This window comes from Tympanuchus pallidicinctus, unplaced genomic scaffold, assembly GCF_026119805.1.
Source record: "Tympanuchus pallidicinctus isolate F22 unplaced genomic scaffold, pur_lepc_1.0 scaffold11, whole genome shotgun sequence".
NCBI classification, from domain to species: domain Eukaryota; kingdom Metazoa; phylum Chordata; class Aves; order Galliformes; family Phasianidae; genus Tympanuchus; species Tympanuchus pallidicinctus.
In genome coordinates, this window is record NW_026294627.1 from 15,206,098 (window position 1) to 15,226,997 (window position 20,900).

Genomic DNA, 20,900 nt, shown 5'->3' on the forward strand with positions numbered 1-20,900 from the left:
TTTAGGTTTTGCTATTATTTTATCTCCTTCTTGGTCAGTTACCTGGAGGCTTTTCCTTGCTGTGCTCCTTTAAAGGATGACTGTAACGAAGACTGATTTTAGTAAAAAAGTTCTAATCTCCCTTTCAACTAGTTTAAAAGTTTAAAAGTTGCTGTAACTATGCTTTAAAAGATTGTAGCTCATGGACTTCTTGTGACAGGTAGACTGAAGGTCAATATGGGAAATATATATTTAAAACAGCGGAACTATTCCAAAGCGATCAAATTCTACCGCATGGCTCTAGACCAGATTCCTAGTGTCCACAAAGACATGAGGTGAGCTTGTACTGTTCAGCACAGTTCTGAAATGAAAGTTTGGAGTACAGCAGGATAGTTAATGAAAGTGTAACCTAGCTCTGATTTCTTTGCTTAGGATTAAAATAATGCAAAATATTGGAGTTGCATTTATTAAAACTGGCCAGTACATGGATGCCGTTTCTTCATTTGAGCACATAATGAGCTTGTCCCCAAACCTGAAGGCAGGCTTCAACCTGCTCGTATGTTACTTTGCTATTGGAGACAGCGAACAAATGAAAAAAGCATTCCAAAAACTGATTGCAGTTCCCTTGGAAGTGGATTATGATGACAAATACGTTTCACCAAATGTAAGTTTGAACTAAATAAATGCTGTATTTATATAATAAATCAGGAGGAAGAGGGAGAGATGTTAAATGCTTTGACTATACAAATATGTAAGCTGATGTGTATGTGCATATCTAAAGTAACATTTTTTTACTGGGATGAATTTAACATGGCAGCACCACTCAGAAATGTAAAAGATGTTGAGGATGTTTGAATATTTTTTTCCTCAAAAGATACAGTCTACATAAAATCTCTTGAAAGGTTTTGTTGAAATTCATCAGGGCTGATTTTTAGGCTCACTCATTTCTTTGCATCCTTTATTTATTTAACGTTTTGCTGAATCGTAAGTTGAAACAAGAGGAACAAATAAATGAGCTAGTGCCACTTATATGAATGCTAATAAAACTGTAATACAGTTGTCTTTTTAACATAGAGAAGGTTTAAGTGAAGTGTAGAGATAGTTATTTTAGATAGCATAGAATTGTAACTGAACTTTGTTTTTAGCATGAAACCAGCTGTTCATGATATAAAGAAAGGAAAAATAATGAATAGGTTTAGGGTCTTTTTAAAGGAATTGCCTACGGAAAGATTAAGACAAACACTTTATATTCCCTTAGCAATCCCTTTTTTAAATTCACACAGCTTCTTTTTCAATCCTGAAGATCAAAGATCTTTGCAACTCAACTATGGTTGTTGCTTTGTAGCACCTAGCATTGGCAAATAACATTTACTATGTGAAACACTACGTTTTATATTTTATAATAGTAATTATTATAGATACATGATTGTATTATATATTATTATATGTTTGATTATATTATTATTGATATACATATAGATACAATTTCTTAAGTTTTTTTTACATGTATATTTTTTATTATATAGTTGATATGATTTCTGTATGGGAATTATGTAGCAATAGGGATCACTGAACACTTGCAGAGTCAATTCAAGGCTATGTAACATCACTGATTGGAAGAAGAGCTCTGGATTCTGGATGCTCTTTGTAAGGATAGGTTAGTACAGTTTTAACGGTCATTCCAAGTTTGCTGTTTTGCTATGAAGTAGTCAGAGGAAAAATGATCAAGTTTTGTTCTGTTCTTCATTTTGTTTGCATCTGTGATCCACCTCTAGCAAATCAGCAAGGAATGGCTAGCACCTCACCTCTGTGTGTTTCTGTCAGAACTGGTAGGAATGTACGTATGTGAGGGAAACTGCAAGACAGTTGTGTGAGCTGTTGTAATGACGAGGTGCTGCAGTTCCTCCATCTGCTGCACAGCACTGCCTTTCAGCAAGTGCTGAAGCACACTCTTATTTTCAGATATGTGAGAGTTCTCACTGGTATGCGGATGCAGGCTTCTCAGTCAGCCTTGCCAGTCTGATGCATGGGAGGCTGACTGCACCTATCAGCAGCCACAGTGTGAGCCATGAGCCTCGTGCCTGAGCGCTGAGACGGGATGAAAGTAGCTGTGGTGTCAAACTTGAGGTTTCATAGTTAGAGTTATGAATGCTTTAAATTGAGTTCAGCTTTTGAAATGTGGAAAGTGAGTAACACCGTAGATGCTGTAATCTGCATCTATGTATGTTTACAGTCAAGTGAAGATGCATGTGTACTGGCATAACTATTTACAGGTCTTTTGTCTCCTTCCAGGATGATCCACATACAAATCTACTGCTTGAAGCCATCAAAAACGACAGTTTAAGACAAATAGAACGTGAGAGGTAATAGTGGAGTCTGTTCCTTCTTGACTGTGATGCTGTAGGTTTTTGTTCCTGAAAGTATTAAAAATGAGCCTTCTCCCTCATGTGGTGGGTTGTGCTGCTTAAAACTTGCAGCTTCAGGTTGTTGTTTTGTTGTTTGTTTGTATGATGAAACTACCGTGTGCAGGGCAAGGAAAACATTAAAAAGTGAGAGCACTGTCAAGATACAAGGCAGCAGTAGTAGCAGCAGGTTAGATTGAATTGTCAGATTGTCTCCCGAGTGCAGGAAAGGGCAAGAGCAAGGTTTGGTTATTTCTTGCATACCTGATTTTGAAATTGTGACGTGTTTGTGTGTTGGTTTTACAGTTGCTTAGTGTTTGTTTGTTTTACCTTAGGAAGTCCATGGCTGAGGATTATATCATGGCAGCTGCTAAACTGATAGCACCAGTCACTGAGCCATCTTTTGCTGCGGGCTATGACTGGTAAGAGTTCAGCACGGCTTCTTTCTGTCTAACCTGCATGCCAGTCTGGGGTTGGTAATGGACGTGAGGGCTCTGGAGAGTGCAGTTTGCTGCACATCACAAGGGTAGGGTGCAGGCTGTATTCAGTTGGACTCTGTAATGCACTGGAGAAAAAAACAGAGCATATTCTGTGTTTAAAAAAGAATTGTGTTGCATCAGTGAAAGTCGGCGATGAAAAATGTTCTAATCTGCTGGCTGTGAGCACAAGGGAAGCTTTGTCCAATGGAGCTGAGTTTGAAAATTGCAGAGCCTGCTAAAAGTCTCAGCAGACATGATGTCCATGTACACACAGAGCACAATGGCAGTGGGTCTTTAAGTTAGAAGGTAACGTAATGAAGGCTTGTCATTGTATGGAACACAGGTATCGACACGTTAGGAACGTTTATTTGCCTTTCATTTGTAACTGTAATATTTCTGTGTGTGTACGTGTGAAATAACATCTCCTTGGATTTACAGCTTAACTTTTGCTTTCTGGTGTGTTTGTTACATCAGAGTTCTATTTTCTTGAAAGGAAAACTAAAAACAGACAATTTCAATTAGGACAGCATAAAAATTCTTAGTAGCAGTGATGTCTCCAGCCCCTGTTACTCTGTGAAATAAGTTTGATGGGAAAAGGAAACTTTCCTTGCTTTGCCCTTTGTTGGCCAATTAGGAGTATTTACAAACACTGAAGGGCCTATAATTCTAGTTCATTAACTCAGTAACTTACACTAAAATGAAATGATGAAATAATCTCTCCCATTGAAGACATGCTTTGTCTGCCAGAGCCCACAAGGTGGTGTCTGATGGTTTAATATCATATAATGCAGTCATTTTCCTGCTTCTGCCTTTGGACTTACCAGAGCAGTGTGTATTGTGAACATTATTGTGTTGCTTTGCAACCTAGCACATGCTTAGGAAGGCCGATTTATTTGCTCTGTAGCTTGTTTGTTTGTTTGTTTGTTTGTTTTCTCCTTCAAGGAATCTTAAGACAGTTTGTTTATTTCAGTTTGTCAGGTGCTCAGTTTCCTTCATGCACTCCACAAAATGCTTTCCATTAAGTAGAGTGTTGTCTTTCATACCTGTTCTGGCTAAGTAAAGAACTCTGCAGTGAGATGTGTGGAATTGTTGGGTGGGTGTCAGGACAGATTCTCTTCCCCCTTCGAGGCTGAGGTATTGAAGTAAAAAAAGGAATAGCTAAGAACCCCTTTGGGAACAGGAACTGGCAGCAAGAGTTTACCTTGGAGTGGCTTTTGCCAGGATACATTTTGTGCATCAGATTTCTTTCTGTTGCAGGTGTGTTGAAGCAGTAAAAGCTTCCCACTACGTAGAGTTAGCCAATGACCTGGAGATAAATAAAGCCACTACTTTTCTGAGACAACGGGATTTTAACCAGGTATAGTAACTTTTCCCATCCTTTCTTTTTCATATGGTATTGTCAGAGACATCTTATGTGGCCGCAGCACATTTTTCAGCAACAGTAGGAGCAATTTAGGCAAGCCCCATGATTGTATTGATGCTGCTCGTGAAGGTAACGTAGTACTGGAGAGAGAACAGTTAATCTCAGTGAAATGTCTACTGTAGAAGTTGCAATGAATGCAGTTCACTTCAAAATTAAGACACCTGAACTCTTTGTCAGGACTTTCCTGGCTGTCCGAGTTGTGAGTACAATTAATGCAGATGGAGTCAGAGCAGTACTGGAGCCCTGAGGGCAGTTTCTGCTGGTGAATTTTATGCTGATCTGATCTCATGGCACAAACTGTTACCAGTCTCTTGTTCATATGTACAGTGTAATTTTAGCTACAGCTTTCCTTTACCATGCATGTAAATTGCCACTGAAGGTGTGTATAGGTTTATAGCACAGCTTCCAAGGTTCCAGCTTTTGTTATTGTCTCATGGCATCTTTTCGTAGGAAGTTTTAAGTCAAATGCACTTCTTGCTTTTAATCAGTTTTCTCACAGATCAGGACAAGGGATAAGAGCACGTTTTCATCATCTCTTTGCCTATGAAAGAGGTTCCTTTTGAAGTGATAGCAGTTAGCAAACACCTTCATCTGAACAACAGAACTCAGATCGGATTTGCTCAATTTCCTTCTCCCATGCTTTGTGGGTTGTTTTTCCTAGTTAGTGACAGGAATCAGTGCTAAAGGAGAACATAGCAGTCCAAGTTAGCATGAGTGGCAGGGAATATGAGAGACGATACAGAGCAAAATTCGAGCTGAATCTCACTACCTCTGTCATGGTCTAAGATCTTTCAGCTTCCCATCACCTGGAAGGATGCGTGCGAGGCCATGTGCTTAAGTTCACCTTTTTTCTGTGTATTTGAGCTCTTCTGCTTTCTGGAGTCTTTCCTCTCCTCCCTGTCTCCTCCCCTGCACGTTTGTTTCTCTGTGCTCAGTGTGTGCTTTCTCAATGCTGTGGTGTTTGCTTCAGTGGGAATTTAGCAGTTTCTGAATTGCTTCTAGGCACTGGAGACTTTCAAAATGTTTGAGAGAAAGGACAGCAGAGTAAAGAGTGCAGCTGCAACAAACCTTTCGTTCCTTTATTATTTGGTAAGTGTGTGCTTCAACAGTGAGGAACCAAACCTGATGCAGCGATGTCTGTGTCTTTGTAGCAATTTCTGTGTTGATTTGAACCTGCACAAATAGCAGGAAACGGCATGTTAAAAGAGCCCTACTGGAACACATTCCTGTGGCTATAGTTTGGGGCATGTCCTCTGTCTGCTCTGCTGGGTGGAACGGTGAGGTTGATGTCCAGGCCACAGAAGTAGACCTCAAGTATGATCTGTGCTGAAGTTCACCTCCTGCATTAAAGCCTGTCTCCCGAAGCCCCTGTCTCAACTTCAGGGACGTGTGCAGTATGTAGGTTAGTCAGATATGTTTGTGTGTGGTATTTGTAGGGCTTGAGGGATTGTTGTCTCTTGTTTTTAAACAAGCATTCACTGTTGCAGCAGTGAAAACTTCCAGACTGAATGGAAGGGAATGGCAGGGCAGGTCTCAAGTGCTAATTTCTCTGACATTTTAAAGAGATTATTGAAATACATAAGGAATATTTTCAGCTTGAAGAATCTGTAATTTTTGTCATCCTTAATCTTTTGAAATTCTACTCGTGGTACCCATGAGAAGCCAGAAGTGCAGGAGAACTAACTGAGAAATGACTAATACAGTGTTGGTTTTGTTCATTTAGGAGAAGGAATTGGCACAAGCAACAACCTATGCAGATTTAGCTGTCAGTTCTGATAGGTACAACCCAGCAGCACTAACTAACAAAGGAAATACTGTTTTTGCAAATGAAGACTACGAAAAAGCAGCTGAGTTTTATAAAGAGGCTCTTAGGAATGATTGCTCTTGCACTGAAGCACTGTATAACCTTGGTAAGCCAAACATGCTTTTGTGATTGAGTTTTTGTCTAAAGGTAATGCTAGTGTTTCTGAGAATCTGGCTTTTACTCTTTCCTTGTGTATGTATGTATGGTAATTGTTAGGACTTTATTCAGTAATTTATGTTGTAGTAGTCTATGATCTTCCTGTCTCTTCTACAAAAAATAAACCATGAACTCATCATAAAATAAAAAATAAATCATGAACTCAATTACCAGTTGGTGATGGTAAGTCACTTTGTATATCAAAATGGACGTAGATATTGCTATCTACCAAACCCTGCTCATTTTAGCAGCATTAAACCATTGCCAGCATTGTGCTCCTGGGAGCCATTCCTTTTCCTCATTCATCTTGCTCAAAAAGTGAGATGAGTTGTGTTCTTGGTCTTTGCTCATCTTGGTGTTCCTTGCCTTTATCACCTAATGTTTTAACAGCAGAAAGCATTAAAGAACTGTAAGGGTGATTTAAGTAATAGAGATCACTGGTGTCAAGGCAGTTACAGCGCTGTTGGCTTTCATGTCCCTACTTATTTTTCCTGGTTCTTCTCTTAATTAATGAGCTGAATCCATCTTTTTCCCATTGCGCTTACGTTGTCACCTTTTTTATTTTTATTTGTTAGGTTTAACATACAAGAAGTTAAACAGAATAGATGGGGCTTTGGATTGTTTCCTGAAACTCCATGCAATACTTGGAAACAGTGCTCAGGTCCTTCACCAAATAGCAGCCATGTATCCTTTTCTGTGTTATGATGAGGGATGATGCCTTTGGTGAACTCATTTCAGCTGAAATACGTGTTTAAGCCATGTCAGGAAGACTAAGAAATTTACTGTGGCGTCCACTATGATGAGGATGATTGTCCCTAGATTGATTCTCTGATATTTATAAAAACAAGGCCGGAACTTAAACCTTCTGTGACATTTCCAGTGAAGCAAGTGGAGAAATATGTTAATGCTGCTCCTGCTGCATTAATCAGCGTGTGTATCAGGGAATAGCTCAGCACTGACGGTCAGTATTAAAGTATGTCCTGGAGTATTCAAAATGCAGCTGATTTTATTCTGATAATAATGTCAGACCTGTAAGCACAGTTGGATAAAGCCTTAATGAAAAAAATAATAGGTGTAATGAAAGTGCTGTTCTGTTGGGAAGCTATGCTGAAGCTAGTGGTTCATGTAAGAAAGGAGTTGTCTCCCAGCTCTGCAAAAGCAGAAACATATTGGAAAGCCAAGCATAGGGTGGGTTATGTTTTGGCTTCACACATCACCAGGGGTATGCTGTAGTTGAACATTGTTTAACAGTGTTTCTGAGAATGTGCAAACCCTAATAAAACTGTCCCTAAAGCAGAACAGATTCCAATTGCTGCACTGCAGTTTTAAGAATGAAAGTAAGAGATGAGACAGTCAGCAACCTCCAAAAATGCCAGAGGATTATGGTTTGTATTTCTTGCCTAGCTCATGTACAAAAGCATACACTACAATTGGATCAGATGGAGAATTTCTGTGCTCCACAGATATGTGAGATAGTTTTCCAACAGTGATTGCAGGCTTCTTCCATGAGAGACAGGGTTCAGCAGAAACTTTAACATTGTGTTTGGAAGTAGCTGTAGCTCAGACTACTGCAGGTGGGAACTGCTGTGTGGCTGAGGAGGGGAGAGCGTGCTGTAGGCCTCGTGAAAATCAAAGCTGCTTCTGTACTCTGGGCTAGAATTCAACATTTCCTATGCTGTCCTTCTTAGCCATACAGCAGAAGGTTTCTTGGTAGGCAAAAGTCTGTTCTTAAGGATAGCACTTTTGCTTTATCAATTACTTAAGGATAAAATGATGTATTACAAAATAGAAACTCAAGTGTCAAGGTTAGAAGTAGATGATAGAAATGGTTCTCACACTTGACTCTTATTAAAATATAAGTGAAATTATTGGCTGACATAAAAGCTACAACTAAGCCCAATTTTTTTTTTTTTTTTTTTTTTTTAAGGTGAAAGAGCAGCTGAAGCCTCTGATCTATTTTTCTTATTTTTGGCCGAAGATTCTTGCTGATGATAAAGAAAATATCATAGAATCATATAATGGCTTAGGTTGGAGGGGGCCTTACAGATCATCCAGTTCCAACCCCCCTGCTGTGGGCAGGGTTGGCAGCCAGTAGGTCAGGCTGCCCAGGGCCCCATCCAACCTGGTCTTGAATGCCTCCAGAGGTGGAACATCCACAAACGAATGTCTAACGTAAATCTCCCTTCTTGTAGTTGATAGTCATTCCCCCTTGTCCTGTCACTGTCAGAAAGTGTGAAAAATCAGACCCTCTCTTGCTTGTAATCTCCCTTCCATTACTGGAAAGCTGCAACGAGATCAGTGCGGAGCCTTCTCCAAGCTAAATGAGGCCAGCTTTGTCAGCCTGTCTTCACAGGAGAGGTGCTCCAGCCCTTGGATCATCTTTGAGGCCCTCCTCTGAAGCCACTTCAGCTGCTCCCTTCTGCTGGGGGCCCCAGAGCTGGGCGCAGTGCTCCTGGTGGGGCCTCGCAAGGGCAGTGCAGAAGGGGATAATCCCCTCCTGCTGCCCGCTCTCTTCTCATGTAGCCCAAGTTGCTGTTGGCCTTTTGGGCTGTGTGCTCCCATGAGCTGCTGGCTCATGCCCAGCTTTTCATCCGTCAGCACTCCTAAAGTCCTTCTCCACAGGGCTGCTCTCAAGGAGTTATTCTCCCAGCCTGTATACGTATCTGGCATTGCCTTGACCCAAGTGCAGCACCTTGCACTTGGCCTTGTTAAACCTCCTTAGATTCTTGTGCACCCACTTTTCATGCATGTCCAGGTCCCTCTGGATGACTTCCCTTCCTGGTATTGTGTCCACTGCACTGCTCAGCTCGGTGTCATGGTAAAGAAATGATTAAAAGTCTGTGTTTAAAACAGACAAAAAAAAACCCTCTATCAGTATGCATCCACACTACAGTGACTAGTATATTTATCTAGTATATGGATTATATAATATATATTAGTTGGAAATCTGAGTAAATTAAAAAATCATCACTGCTGTTCCTTATGCTCCTAATGCTGTTCCTTAACTGAAGAAAACTCAGCTATGAAATCATGGAAGATCCCAATCAAGCCATAGAGTGGCTCATGCAGTTGATCAGTGTAGTACCAAGTGACCCACGTGCGCTTTCAAAACTAGGGAAATTATATGACAAGGAAGGTGATAAATCCCAAGCCTATCATTATTACTATGAGGTATTTGCTTTCTGTTACTTTCTCCTAATTGAAGAAAATAGTGCTGTAGTTTTCTGTGTCAAGTTAACGACTGATTGATTTAAACTGTTCAAAATGTCATCCAAAAGAAGAAGGAATGGCCTTTGTCAGGTGGGGGTTGCAGGTAGTTGACAAAATGTAATTGTTGTAGTCGGGTCCCAAGGAAGCGCTTAGTCTGTGTTTCCTCCTGGCATACGACCTCCAACTTTTCTTTCCCAAGTGGTCATTGTTTACACTGGGCCCTAACAGTTTCCATTTAAAACTCACTCTGACACTGAAGATTAAAAGTGGATACAATCAATGTGATTTTAAAGGTGCTTAACTTGACAGCATGAGTTGGAAGGTGCACCTGTGTGATGGATATGGAGATCAATCTATGTGTCTGTGTTTGATTGCTAGGCATTGAGTATGCACAGTTGCCTCACATGAGACACCCTCTCTCCTTTCAAGCCGGCTGTGATTTCTAGAGATGCTTTGGTTTCTGAAATGGGAATAAGGCAAGAAGCCATTTTGTAGTCCAGCAGTTCTTTTTGTGTCCATGTAAAGTGAGGATGAGCAGCGTTGCAATTCTGAGTGCTGGTGGAGTTGTACATAGTTATAATTTTGGTGCCTGTTTCAGTGGAGATTTCTAAGAATCTGCTTTACACACATATGCATTTCTTGGAACAGTATGCTTGTAGGTGAGTTTTCTATCAGAATGATTTGAGTGTGAAATTGTATTAGGTAGCATTGTTTACCAGTGTAGGTAATGTGTTCACAGATAGACCTGATCTAAGTACACATCGTAGCTGTTGCAGGCTGTATAAGTAGTACTTCAAATCAGGTTGGATGGAAAATGTGACAGACTTATCTCAGGTAACTTCTAAAATACATTCTGTAATTAGAAAACGCGGCATACTGGTTTTTTTTCCCTCCTCCTCAGGATTGCTGAGCGTAGTACACTGCTTCCATTCACATAGAATGTATTTTTGGCAGCTGGGGAATGAAACACTTGAGTCAGATATTGCAGAAGTGACATACAGATGTTGTTTATCACTACAGTTGTGTTTCTTTCACCTCTTCCATTTTGTCAGTCATACCGTTATTTCCCTTCAAACATTGAGGTCATTGAATGGCTTGGAGCCTATTGCATTGACACCCAGTTTTGTGAAAAAGCCATTGAGTACTTTGAGAGAGCAGCTCTTATCCTGTGAGTAATTCTTATTTTATGTCTATTTAAAAATTCTGTGATTAGACATCCATGATTGAACTCAGAGATAACTTTAGTATTGTAAGCAAGTACCAGAGCAAACTATTTTGGAACATCATGTAAATTTCCCCAAATTTCTGTTTGTGGTGTTTTTGTTTTTTTCTGTGTTATTTCAGTGTTAAGAAAGGGCCCGAGATGGTGTTAGCTATTAGAACCTTTTTTCTCTATCCTCTGTCATTAAACACAGCGATGCGATAGGGAACACTTGTACTAAGTCACCAAGGCTTCCTTCCCTGTGGCTTTCTGTGAACTGTTCCCTTTCTGTTTATCAGGCAGTGGGGAATTGACAGTTTAGATGAATGTACATCTAAATGTTCTTGCTGCATTTTCCCTTTTCATCTAAGTTCGACTCCCATCAGAAGAATGGTATTACAAATAAGGTGCATGAGTAAGAAGTGTGCAATGCAGAACTAGCAGTGGGTAGCAGATGTGAGTTGGCAAATCAAATTGATCGCGATACAGATACTTGAAGTTACTGAAATGCTCCTTTAGCAGCATATGATGTACTTAAGAACGTGGGCCTGTAGGCTGTGCGTTGTGTTCTAAGTCAGAAAAGTGAGATTGTGAGACAGACGCATTGCTCCTAAGTGAGAAATCACATTAACTTATTCTAAATAATCAAATTAAGACTGTGCTCCTGATTTCAATGTCAGTCTGACTCACAGCTTGGAGAAATGGCATCGATAGTATGCAGATCCTCAGATGCAGCCTGCTTTCTTCCATTCTGCTTGAGGCTCCTTCTTTCCTCATGAAAATGTTTTCAAACTCTTATTTTTGTAGGAAGCTGTTCATACAATTCTATTGTCAATCCAGCTTTTCATTTAAAGTAATTCAACTCGACTGTGTGTAGGGAAGGATATAAAAATGTGCAGTTATAGGTACAGTAAAATACTAAAGCCAGGTCAACCAGTTGGTGCAGCAAACAAATGTGTGCAAATGGCAAAGGTAACATGAAGAGCAATCAGTGCTGCAGTAGACGATACTTGTAAGGCATTGTGTCCCCTGGAAGTGATGCAAAAAGCTTAGTCAGAGGACAGGAGCTTAGTCAAAATACAGGACCTTACAAAGTGGTTTTGAATAACTGACATATGAAATTCTACATGGTTATCTACAATTATCATCTGTCTTTCATACAGAAATGGTTTCTCTGTGGGATTTTGCCATTATTAGTAAAGAATATAGCACAGATACTTGGGTGGTTATTTGTTATTGAAATCATCTAAGTGTGTTAATTGATAAATATGAAAGTCAGGATATAAATTGCTGAATAAGTATTGTTTTTGATTGGAAATAAAATTACATCTAGTAACCTGAGCCCTGAACAGGAGAAGATGACACACAAATATACTGTGTGTGAACTGAGCAGGTGAGCTGCTTCCTAGGAAGAGTCTCTACTAGGGTGGAATGTTTCAGAGGAGTTGAATAGTAGGTTTTTACAAATGCTGTGCAGAATATGTTGCCTATTTATTGTGTGCTTACAGTGTGCACAACTTTGTCTTCTTGATGTGCAGACCTACCCAAGTGAAGTGGCAGCTGATGGTTGCCAGTTGCTATCGGAGAAGCGGTAAGTTCAGGAACATTTTCTGCAGTGAGTTGAGAAATTTTGTTTTGATTGATGTTTTGATGTTGTTTTTCCTTCTGATCTTTTCTGTCTCCTGTGAGTTGTGGTGCTAAATTTTGTTTAAAATGTCAGTTACGTATTATTTTGTTGTAAACTTTCTGTGTGTGTGCAATAAAGCAGGACTTCTCTTTCAAGTGTGAGAAGTATGCCTGTACTGACTTAGGCAGGAAACGTTCCTTGTGCTCTTAAGTACTTAAAATAAGGATATAACAGCATGAATTACTTGCTCAGAGCGCTTTAATTGTCGTACCGTCAGATCTAACGTAGTCATTAGATTTTGAAGTTGCTTAATTCCCATTCGTTTTCAACAAGAGATGTAATTTTTGAGGTGTTTCAGTACTACATGTGTTGCACAAACAGTCTTACTGTGCAGTTTCTTACTGGGAATATTACGTGTCCATAAGCAAAACGGAAAGTGCCTCATCTATCGAGGTTCTTTCATCACATCATCTTGACTCGCCTTTTGAGCTGTCCCATTTGGTCACTCTGCCTTCTGCTTTTTTAGAACTCTGCAGCACTGGATCTCTGAAGAAATTAGGGATTTTTGCTGGTTATTGAACTCAGCAGTGGAAAAAGGAACAGGCCCTGGGAAAGGCAGTGAATTAATAGCAGTCAGTGCCACTGAAGGAGAGGCAGATTAACTGCTTTCCCAGCAAAGAAATCCTGGCTGTTTATTTACCTCATTCATGAGTCACTGACAAAATTTCCAGCTTATCATGTTTAACACAGAGCAGATTCAGTTGTTCTCTGTCTCATGTCGGGAAAATAAAAACAGTGAGATGTGAACAAACTTTTTGGTCAGTTATATCATGGAGCTGAATTTTTAGATTCACAAGCTCTGTCAGTCCTTTGCATGCTAATCAAGCTGAACCAAATGAAAGGCTAATTACTTTGTTATTAGATTGGCCAAAACCACTTTTGGAGCAAAAGAGAAGGGGAGAGACATAAGCAAGTATTCTGATTGAAAGAAACACAGCAGAGCTCAGCAATTACACCTTTCTATTTGAGCAGTCCATCTATGTGCAACCTTGGATAAGCACTAGATGTGTTATCTATCCTATGTAGGTAAGGATGTATCACATGTACAGGATGCACCTAATGTATCACAGGACAGCAGGGTTCTAGCAGGCAGAAAAAGGGCAAAAATCAGGAAACTGTTTTGCACAGAATAATCTGGACACTTTTCAGATGCTTTCAATTTTTGCTGTTGAGTAGCATTTAATGATTATGAAGCTTGGTTTCCTCAAATTTGGTCTTGTAATATTAAATCATGTATTAAAATGAAAAGAAGAAGTGGTGTCGATCTGTATATATTCCTGTTCAGATATTCCTTTTTTTTCTTTTTTCTTGTTTTTTGAATATGTGGTAACGTTGGTAGGAGACGTCTGTTTTGTTTGCAGGTAACTACCAGAAAGCTCTAGAGAAATACAAAGTCATTCACCAAAAATTCCCAGAGAACGTTGAATGTAAGTTGTTTCATTGAGTGGTACAACCATCAAAGAAACCTTGTTACCTTAAATCTGTTTGTTGGTGGTCCATAGGATGTAAGTAATTTTCGTGCCCAGATATTGCTTTGAACTAACATTTTTGTTCCAGCTTATGCCCCCGTATTCGGTTATTGTTTGTGACAGCACAGAGATGTGATTTAAGAAGTACTGGGGTTCTGCTGAAGAAGAAATATGGAAATGAGCTGACTGTAGCTGACTGGCTGAGCTCACTTTCTTGCTTACTTGCTGCATTTTATAATTACGTTAATTGTTTTATCATGAGGTTAAAAACTTTTTACTTCTGGTCCCCACCAGCTGGAACTCCTGCTGTAAATTTCCAGATACAAAAAAAAAAAGGTGCAGTAAAATTTTAACCAAAGCCCGTCCTTCCAAAAGGAGGTTGAGAGCTCCTAAGTGCAGTAGGCCAAATAGTCTCTCGGAAATCCTTAGAGAATTGCATAGTGCGCTACAGGAAACCGCTTGGGCGAGAAAGATGTTTTACAGAACTGTCACACCTGTAGTCTAAATGATGAAGTCCTGGAGCACACAGGGCCTGTGACTGGTAGCCGTGACGTCCTCCTACATCTCACACTGCTGTACTAATTGCAAACGACGAGGTTGTCCCCAACAAGCCTACGCTTTGACATTGAAACGGGAAGAGCTTTCACTGTATTTTAGAACAAAATTGTATCATTCTGCTTTAACAAATGTGCTTCTAAGAGGAAGCATGCAGTTCTGTTGTACAAGATCAATTCCGTAGTAGGGCTTCCCCAGGTTGTAGGCAAAATGTCACGTTCTCGTTAGTCACTTGGAGTATGTGAGAAACTTTTAGAAATGACACTATTTTTCTGAATGGTGTTTCAACAAGTTAGAAAATTGAGGCAGCAGTTGGACAAGAAATTTAGCTGATGTGAGAGTTTTCTACTGCTGAAATAATGGTTCTTCACTCTTCCCTTTCCGGCCGTGTGCTCCCAGCTTTCTTCCTTATGCTGTTCTGATACTGACCTGATCCCTCAGTGAACAATTGCAGCTCCCTTAAAGCAGCAGAAAAAACTAACCTACTGCAAAAATAATAATTAAAGAGTGTAATTAAAAAGTGAAAGAAGTTGAGAGAAGTGGCTTGTGTCGTGCTTGTCAACATCCTTCTGAGGCAGAAATAAACACATAGGAATAGCATCGATGTTTTAAGAGTCTGGTCCAGCATCTCCAATGACTGATTTTAGGGATCCTTTTGTTTCCATTGTGCAGTTCTATTTGCTCTTTGAGTTTTTTATTCTATAGAGTTGATATTTGGAAAATGGACTAGAGCAACAAAAGAGCCCAAAAAGCAGCAAACCATTCTGATTCACTTGGCACGTATAAAATTATTGTTAAGAAAATAAGATAGTGGCTTCTCAGTAATAAGTTAGTACCATTATACTTTCCAGTTTCCAAAATGTTCGTCAAGCATTCTGAGCTAAAGGAATTGAACATGTTTTGCATCCTCAGCTTGCATAGATGACATTAGCACTGTTTGTGGGTATAGCCACTGCATCACAGAAAGTGTTGCATTTGTGCACAGCATCGTAACTTGCATAGTGATGTTGGACTGGCATCACTTTGTATTCCTAGGTGTTTGCAGTGGTCCGTGCTGCCATTCAGTATGTCCAGTCTGGGGAGGGTGCATTTGTAGTTGGAGCTGCTTGTAGGCCTTTCTCTCACAGTGGTTTGTTCTTCAATTAGGCCTCCGATTTTTAGTTCGTCTCTGCACAGATATGGGACTGAAAGAAGTCCACGAGTATCTGACAAAACTGAAGAAAGTGGAAAAATTAAAGGAGATAAGAGAGCAGGTAAGCCTATTTCTTTCTGCAGTACGGACCACGTACCACAGACAAAGCTAAGACAGTATTGATGGCACTTCCAAATAAAATACGTATGAAATTCCTGGCGTGGAGGGGCTCATGTTTGGTGGTTTGGGTTCTTTAGTTTTACATGAGCGGTTAGCATTAAATCTGTCTGAATGTTTGTTGAGCACTGGATTTTCTGTGATTCTAAATACTAGTGAAAAATGGGTTATGTGGCTGTGCTGGGAATGCTGGAGCCACACGCATAATTCAGCTCCTCTGGAATGTCGTCTGTGCATTTTGATTTAAAGGCTCTTCCTTTTTCTGTTGGCGAGAAGCTTGGAAGTTCTTTCACGTCTGTGTCATCCCAGCTTTGCCAGACTCCACGTTACTCTTGTGGTGAAAGATGAGGGAAGCTGCAGTAATGGTCCTGAACACGTGATGCAGTAGCATGCACACGTTTCGTGCAGCATCTGAATTCTGTAGGATACAGAGATTACTTGTATTGATAGATGAGTGCTTGAAATGCTGACTATTTGTGCCTGACCATAGAGCAGTCCCTTTCTGAGATGTGCCACCTGGTAACTGACAGTATGTGTGTATGAGAACTTTGGTTTTTAGCCAAGAGAAGCCATTTCTGCCATGTGAGGCAGAGGTATTGCTTTGATAAACTGTCAGAGTTTTCACATAGCTCTAAAGAAACACGGCTGGAAGATGTTGATGGTACCTTCTTCTGAGCAAGAGAGCCGAGTTTTTAAACGTAGTTTTTGAAGTGTTTGCCTTCACCTTCATCTTACATTTAACACTCAACAGCAATTTAAGTTTTGCTGTACGTTGCAGTGCCACGCCAGGCATTCAGAATTTCAGACCTATGGGGTGAATAGTTCTTTTCATACATTTCCTTACTTCCCCACCTCCCTTGAAACGTTAGAATAACAACACGCCTGCAGGATTTGCAAGACATTAATGAGCAGAGGCTGCTTTGAACTCATGCAAGGAGGTCTAGGTTGCCTGTTTTTTCAGCTGTACTTCACAGAGGTTCATCTGAACTATTTTTTTGTGCACGTTCCTTGTATAAATTGTATCTGAAGAAAAACAATTTGTTGAGATGGTTTGTTTGAATTTCACAGGACTCTAGTTTTACATAAACATTGGCTGTAACACTGATTGGGGGACAATCCTGTGCTTTGAAAACATAGAGTTTATTAGTGACAGTAGGATAAACGCCATTTAATGTTCTTCTGTTTTAGTAATAAGCTAGGTGGAGTTTTTAATAATTATTTCTAACGTACATTAGTGAATGGGGGTTCTGTTCTCTTCTTTTTGAACCCGTCCCACTGTTCTGCAGCGCATTAAATCTGGCAGAGATGGCAGTGCACGTAACCGCAGGGAAGGAAGTGCTGATGGAGGTAAGTACTTAATGCCTCTGCTTAACTATCGGGCTTGTCAGGATTTGAAAGAAAATAGTTTGTCTTAAAATGTTTGTGGAACCTGCTTGCATTTATAAATGCACACAACCAAGCCTTGAGTAATCATCCAGTAGTGTTTGGTGCGAGTTCAAGAGTATTTTGTGCTACCAACCCTGTAATTGGAAGACCTCTGTGTACCTTCTTGCTCCTTCTTTCTCGTTTCCCAGTAAGGCAGAGATGAAGTGCTAGAGGCTTCCTTGAAGAAAAGCTCATTCTCTTGACTGTGAAGTCTCTCTGCTCCCAGAGATCCACAATGCTGAGTTTCCTAAATGTAAAACTGTAGGAAGGCAAATCTGGACGCTTGCCTGTGCAGTCTTTTCCTCACTAGGCAGTCGACTGATTGCAGAGCTAATGATTTTTCCCTTCCATTATTAAATCCTGAGACATTAATACTGTTAAACCTGACTGTTCCCCTCTGCTGTTCTGAGGAAACTACCAGAGTTCCGGCTACTTTGGCCAGCTGGAATAAAGTCCATTTTGACCCAGATAGGAAATTATTCCTTGCTATTCTGCTTTCATTTTTATTTTGCATCCTTCAGTCTGATAAAAGATCTCACCCAGAAATTCTTACTTGTATTCCCTTCCTTTTTCAGTGAAACACTTCTTGCATTTTTTTCATAACTGGAAACTAGCTGGTAATTTTATTTATCCACTGACATAGCGAAAGTTTTACTGCCTTGATCCCATTCTATAGGGTAATGAAAATTACTAGCATTGTGGTAAAAGGAATATTTTAGAATGCTTTAGTATTTAGGAAGACTGCTCTACTGAGTTCTCAAAGGGGTAAGAATTAGTACTGGATTCTCATGAGTTCTCATTTCTTATTTTAGCTCAGCAGTTTCACCAGGGAGGCTTTTACATCACATCTTGTTATGTAGGAAAAAATACAGTTCGCCTAGAACTTAATTCTACCTGATCAGAGCCTTAGGCCAACTAATCCTCAGGGTGAAGTTCCTTACTTTGGTAACAGAAAAGGATGGAAATGTCTGGGATCTTTTTTCTAACATAAGCTCTCTGATGATCAGTCAAGTAGAGGCAGAGTAGGTAAGGGTAGTCACTGCAAGGGCACTCAAAACAGTGCCCCAAGCATCCAGGCAGATGGCACAAAGGGTCTCTCTTCTTACAGCAGTCATTTGTCATGATGTCTACCTGTCTTAGTAGGAAAATAAAAATAGGAAAATAAAGGCAGGACCAGGTAGCATCAGGAATTTAGTAATAGAGAATATAAATGACAAGCAAGGCAGTCCTTTATGTAAAGACAGAAATATCCCATCTTACAAATACTATTGGACAGAAAAAAGGAAAGGTGTCACCCCCTAAGAAGGTTGAGCACATCAGGAACTTTCACTGAAAACTCCACTAATTCCAAGGGATTTCTTCCCCTCCTCGGTCAGCACAACTGGAGAAAAGCAGTTGTAAACATCAAGAGGCTGAGAGGATCATCAAGGTCAGAACTGACCTCGAACTTGTCCTAGCAGTAATTCTTAAGGTGATGCTCAAGATACAGTGTCAAATTTGTGGAAGAATGGAAAAAAGCATTTGGGGAACAAGCCTGTATTAAGAGCGTGTTTGGGAAGCCTCTGTTGTGTGAAGTCAGTGGCAAAGATCCAGCCTGCCTGGAAATAACTTGGAAAACAAGCAGAGGTACAAAGAAGGTTCTGTATTGAACCTGGAGTAAAATTTTTGTTGAGATTCCTGACTAAAAGTTGTGAGTGTGTGTATGTCTGTATATCACACATATGCATCTTGTATGGTGTGTATTTAGATATATATTTTTATACATATATCGATCTGTATCTCAGTGGAGTCAAAGGCAGGGCATCTTTTTGACGTGGGGAACATGATCAGTGAAGAAGTTGTGGCAACAAACGTGAAGGATTACACTGTAGCTTGTCTACCGTGTGCTGAGGAAGACGAAGGGAAAGCCAAAGACTAAACCATCGTTTTAGCCAGTGTTTGGCATTATTTCTGGGTTATGAATCTGTATTTTTCAGCCTAAGAAGTGTCTGCAAACAGCTTGCGTGGAGACACACGTGAAGTATAAATGAGGATTACTTTACTTCAAGATCTTAATGCGCATTGGAAATACTGCTGTCTTCATTGCCAGAAAATAAACATTTGTACCCGTTTGGAGTTTCATCTCTTACAGTGTTGTTGCCAAGACCAAAAGGGATAATTTTCCATCATGGTACGGGAGATTTGTCATCATTACTGACTCCAAGGAGGTGTGGAATCATGCTTAGTTTATGACTTGGTAGCTAAATGAAAGTACTTGCTAGCTAATGGAAGTGCATATGCATTCCCAGTATTTTTGATGCAATGCGTGTTTTTCTTTCTTTCCTCTTACCAGCCCCGTGCCTGGCATCCCTAGGAGAAGTTCTTTCTGCATTTATTTCTCCCCTGTACTTGTAGTAGGAGCATTAATAGTTCAGACTTCCTTGTTGTAGGAAATGTTACTTAAAAGTGCTCAGTGAAGGAAGCTGAGAGGAAAGAGAAGCCAGCAAGGTGTGTGCTTAGAACCTTGCTTTGTCAATGTGAATTAACACAGAAGAAGCACGAGATGCACCAAAGCATACTTTGAAGACTACGAGTAGAATATGCATAGATAGTGCAAGGAGTGGAAGGAAATGACCCAAAAAACTCACGTGTGTGAGCGTCAGTATAAAGCCTACTCTTGTGTGGTGAGAGGAAAAGAAGCATTACGTCTGAAGTGCTCACCCACAACTGAACACATTTGTTCGATAAGCGCGAAAGGTTTCTTCTCTACGTGAATATCAGATTGATGGCTTGTGATCTTTTTCCTTCACATTAGAAGGAGATTGCATCAGTACATAGCATTAACGTTTTTGGTGATTAAAAAAAAAGAAAGGAAAAAAAACCTGAAGGATTTTTAACAGCACGTCTGAGTTTCAGCAGTTGTTTATCATGTCTCCCTCATGAAACGATGGTCTCGTTAAATCTTGTTGGAAAGAAAGCTGAGGTTATGTTGTTCTTGTATCACGATTTCACAGCACATGACAGCAAGTTCCTTGCCTTTTCACTGTTTTTTTTTGCCTTTCAGATGCTGGTGGTAGCAAAGGGGAAAGGCTGAGTGCCAGACTGAAAGCTTTGCCTGGAACAAGTGAACCCTATCAAAGCAGCAGCAGCAAAGCAATAGGCAAGTGGGCATCTTATGCCATGCAATTTTCCAGACCCTCAAAGAGAAGGGAATGAGAAAGATGATGTTACTGGAAGAGCAGTGTAATAATTGCACAATCAGGAAAGCGTTTTCCCCATGAAATAATCGTGATGAATGCCATCAGTTTCATTGTTCAGAGCTCCCTTTAAAGGATCTGTAGGTACTAAGGAACGTGGCCCAGTGATACTGTTTTTCTGCTGCAAGGTTTGGTCAGGAAAAAGATCTTAAAAATCCAAATGTGGTATCTTCTTCTCCTTCAGTGATCTTTCTAGTCTGCATTTCAAAGAAGATACCTTGACAGACGTGTCATGTTAGAAAGCAGTCTCCTGTTTGATTAGAGGTGTTTAAAACCAAGCCAGAAGTACTTGCAGGTAACTGTTCCAAATGTCCTTGTTTGAATCCCAGACGCTTCCTACACAGACCCACTTGGCCCACAAGCAGAAAGACCTAAAACTGCAGCAAGGAAAAGAACAGAAGAAGATGACTTTGCTGATGAAGAACTAGGAGAGGATTTGCTTCCGGAATAACGTGGGGTCCACTCAAAATCTTTTTTCCTTCCACACTTTTTAGCAAAGCAGAGCTTCTTCAGGGTGGTTTTGTACCAGTTTTCAAGAAATAAATGTTGAAACACTTTGTGTGTA

General features: G+C 40.2%; 1 protein-coding gene across 12 annotated transcripts in view; it reads left to right on the forward strand.

Moving 5' to 3' along the window:
* IFT88 (intraflagellar transport 88) overlaps window positions 1–20,900 on the forward strand; it is a 30,514-nt gene extending 9,614 nt beyond the window's left edge. For 3 of the 12 annotated variants that reach the window (XM_052671147.1, XM_052671146.1, XM_052671153.1), the window contains 16 exons: window positions 200–314; window positions 412–643; window positions 2,272–2,342; window positions 2,717–2,803; window positions 4,118–4,217; window positions 5,286–5,372; window positions 6,007–6,193; window positions 6,819–6,927; window positions 9,264–9,414; window positions 10,506–10,621; window positions 12,163–12,245; window positions 13,703–13,768; window positions 15,512–15,618; window positions 16,961–17,021; window positions 20,143–20,238; window positions 20,665–20,900. In XM_052671147.1, the coding sequence (XP_052527107.1) occupies window positions 200–314; window positions 412–643; window positions 2,272–2,342; window positions 2,717–2,803; window positions 4,118–4,217; window positions 5,286–5,372; window positions 6,007–6,193; window positions 6,819–6,927; window positions 9,264–9,414; window positions 10,506–10,621; window positions 12,163–12,245; window positions 13,703–13,768; window positions 15,512–15,618; window positions 16,961–17,021; window positions 20,143–20,238; window positions 20,665–20,786 (1,790 nt within the window). In that variant the 3' untranslated portion in view covers window positions 20,787–20,900. The other 9 variants (XR_008203491.1, XM_052671148.1, XR_008203492.1 and 6 more) reach the window with 9 other exon arrangements.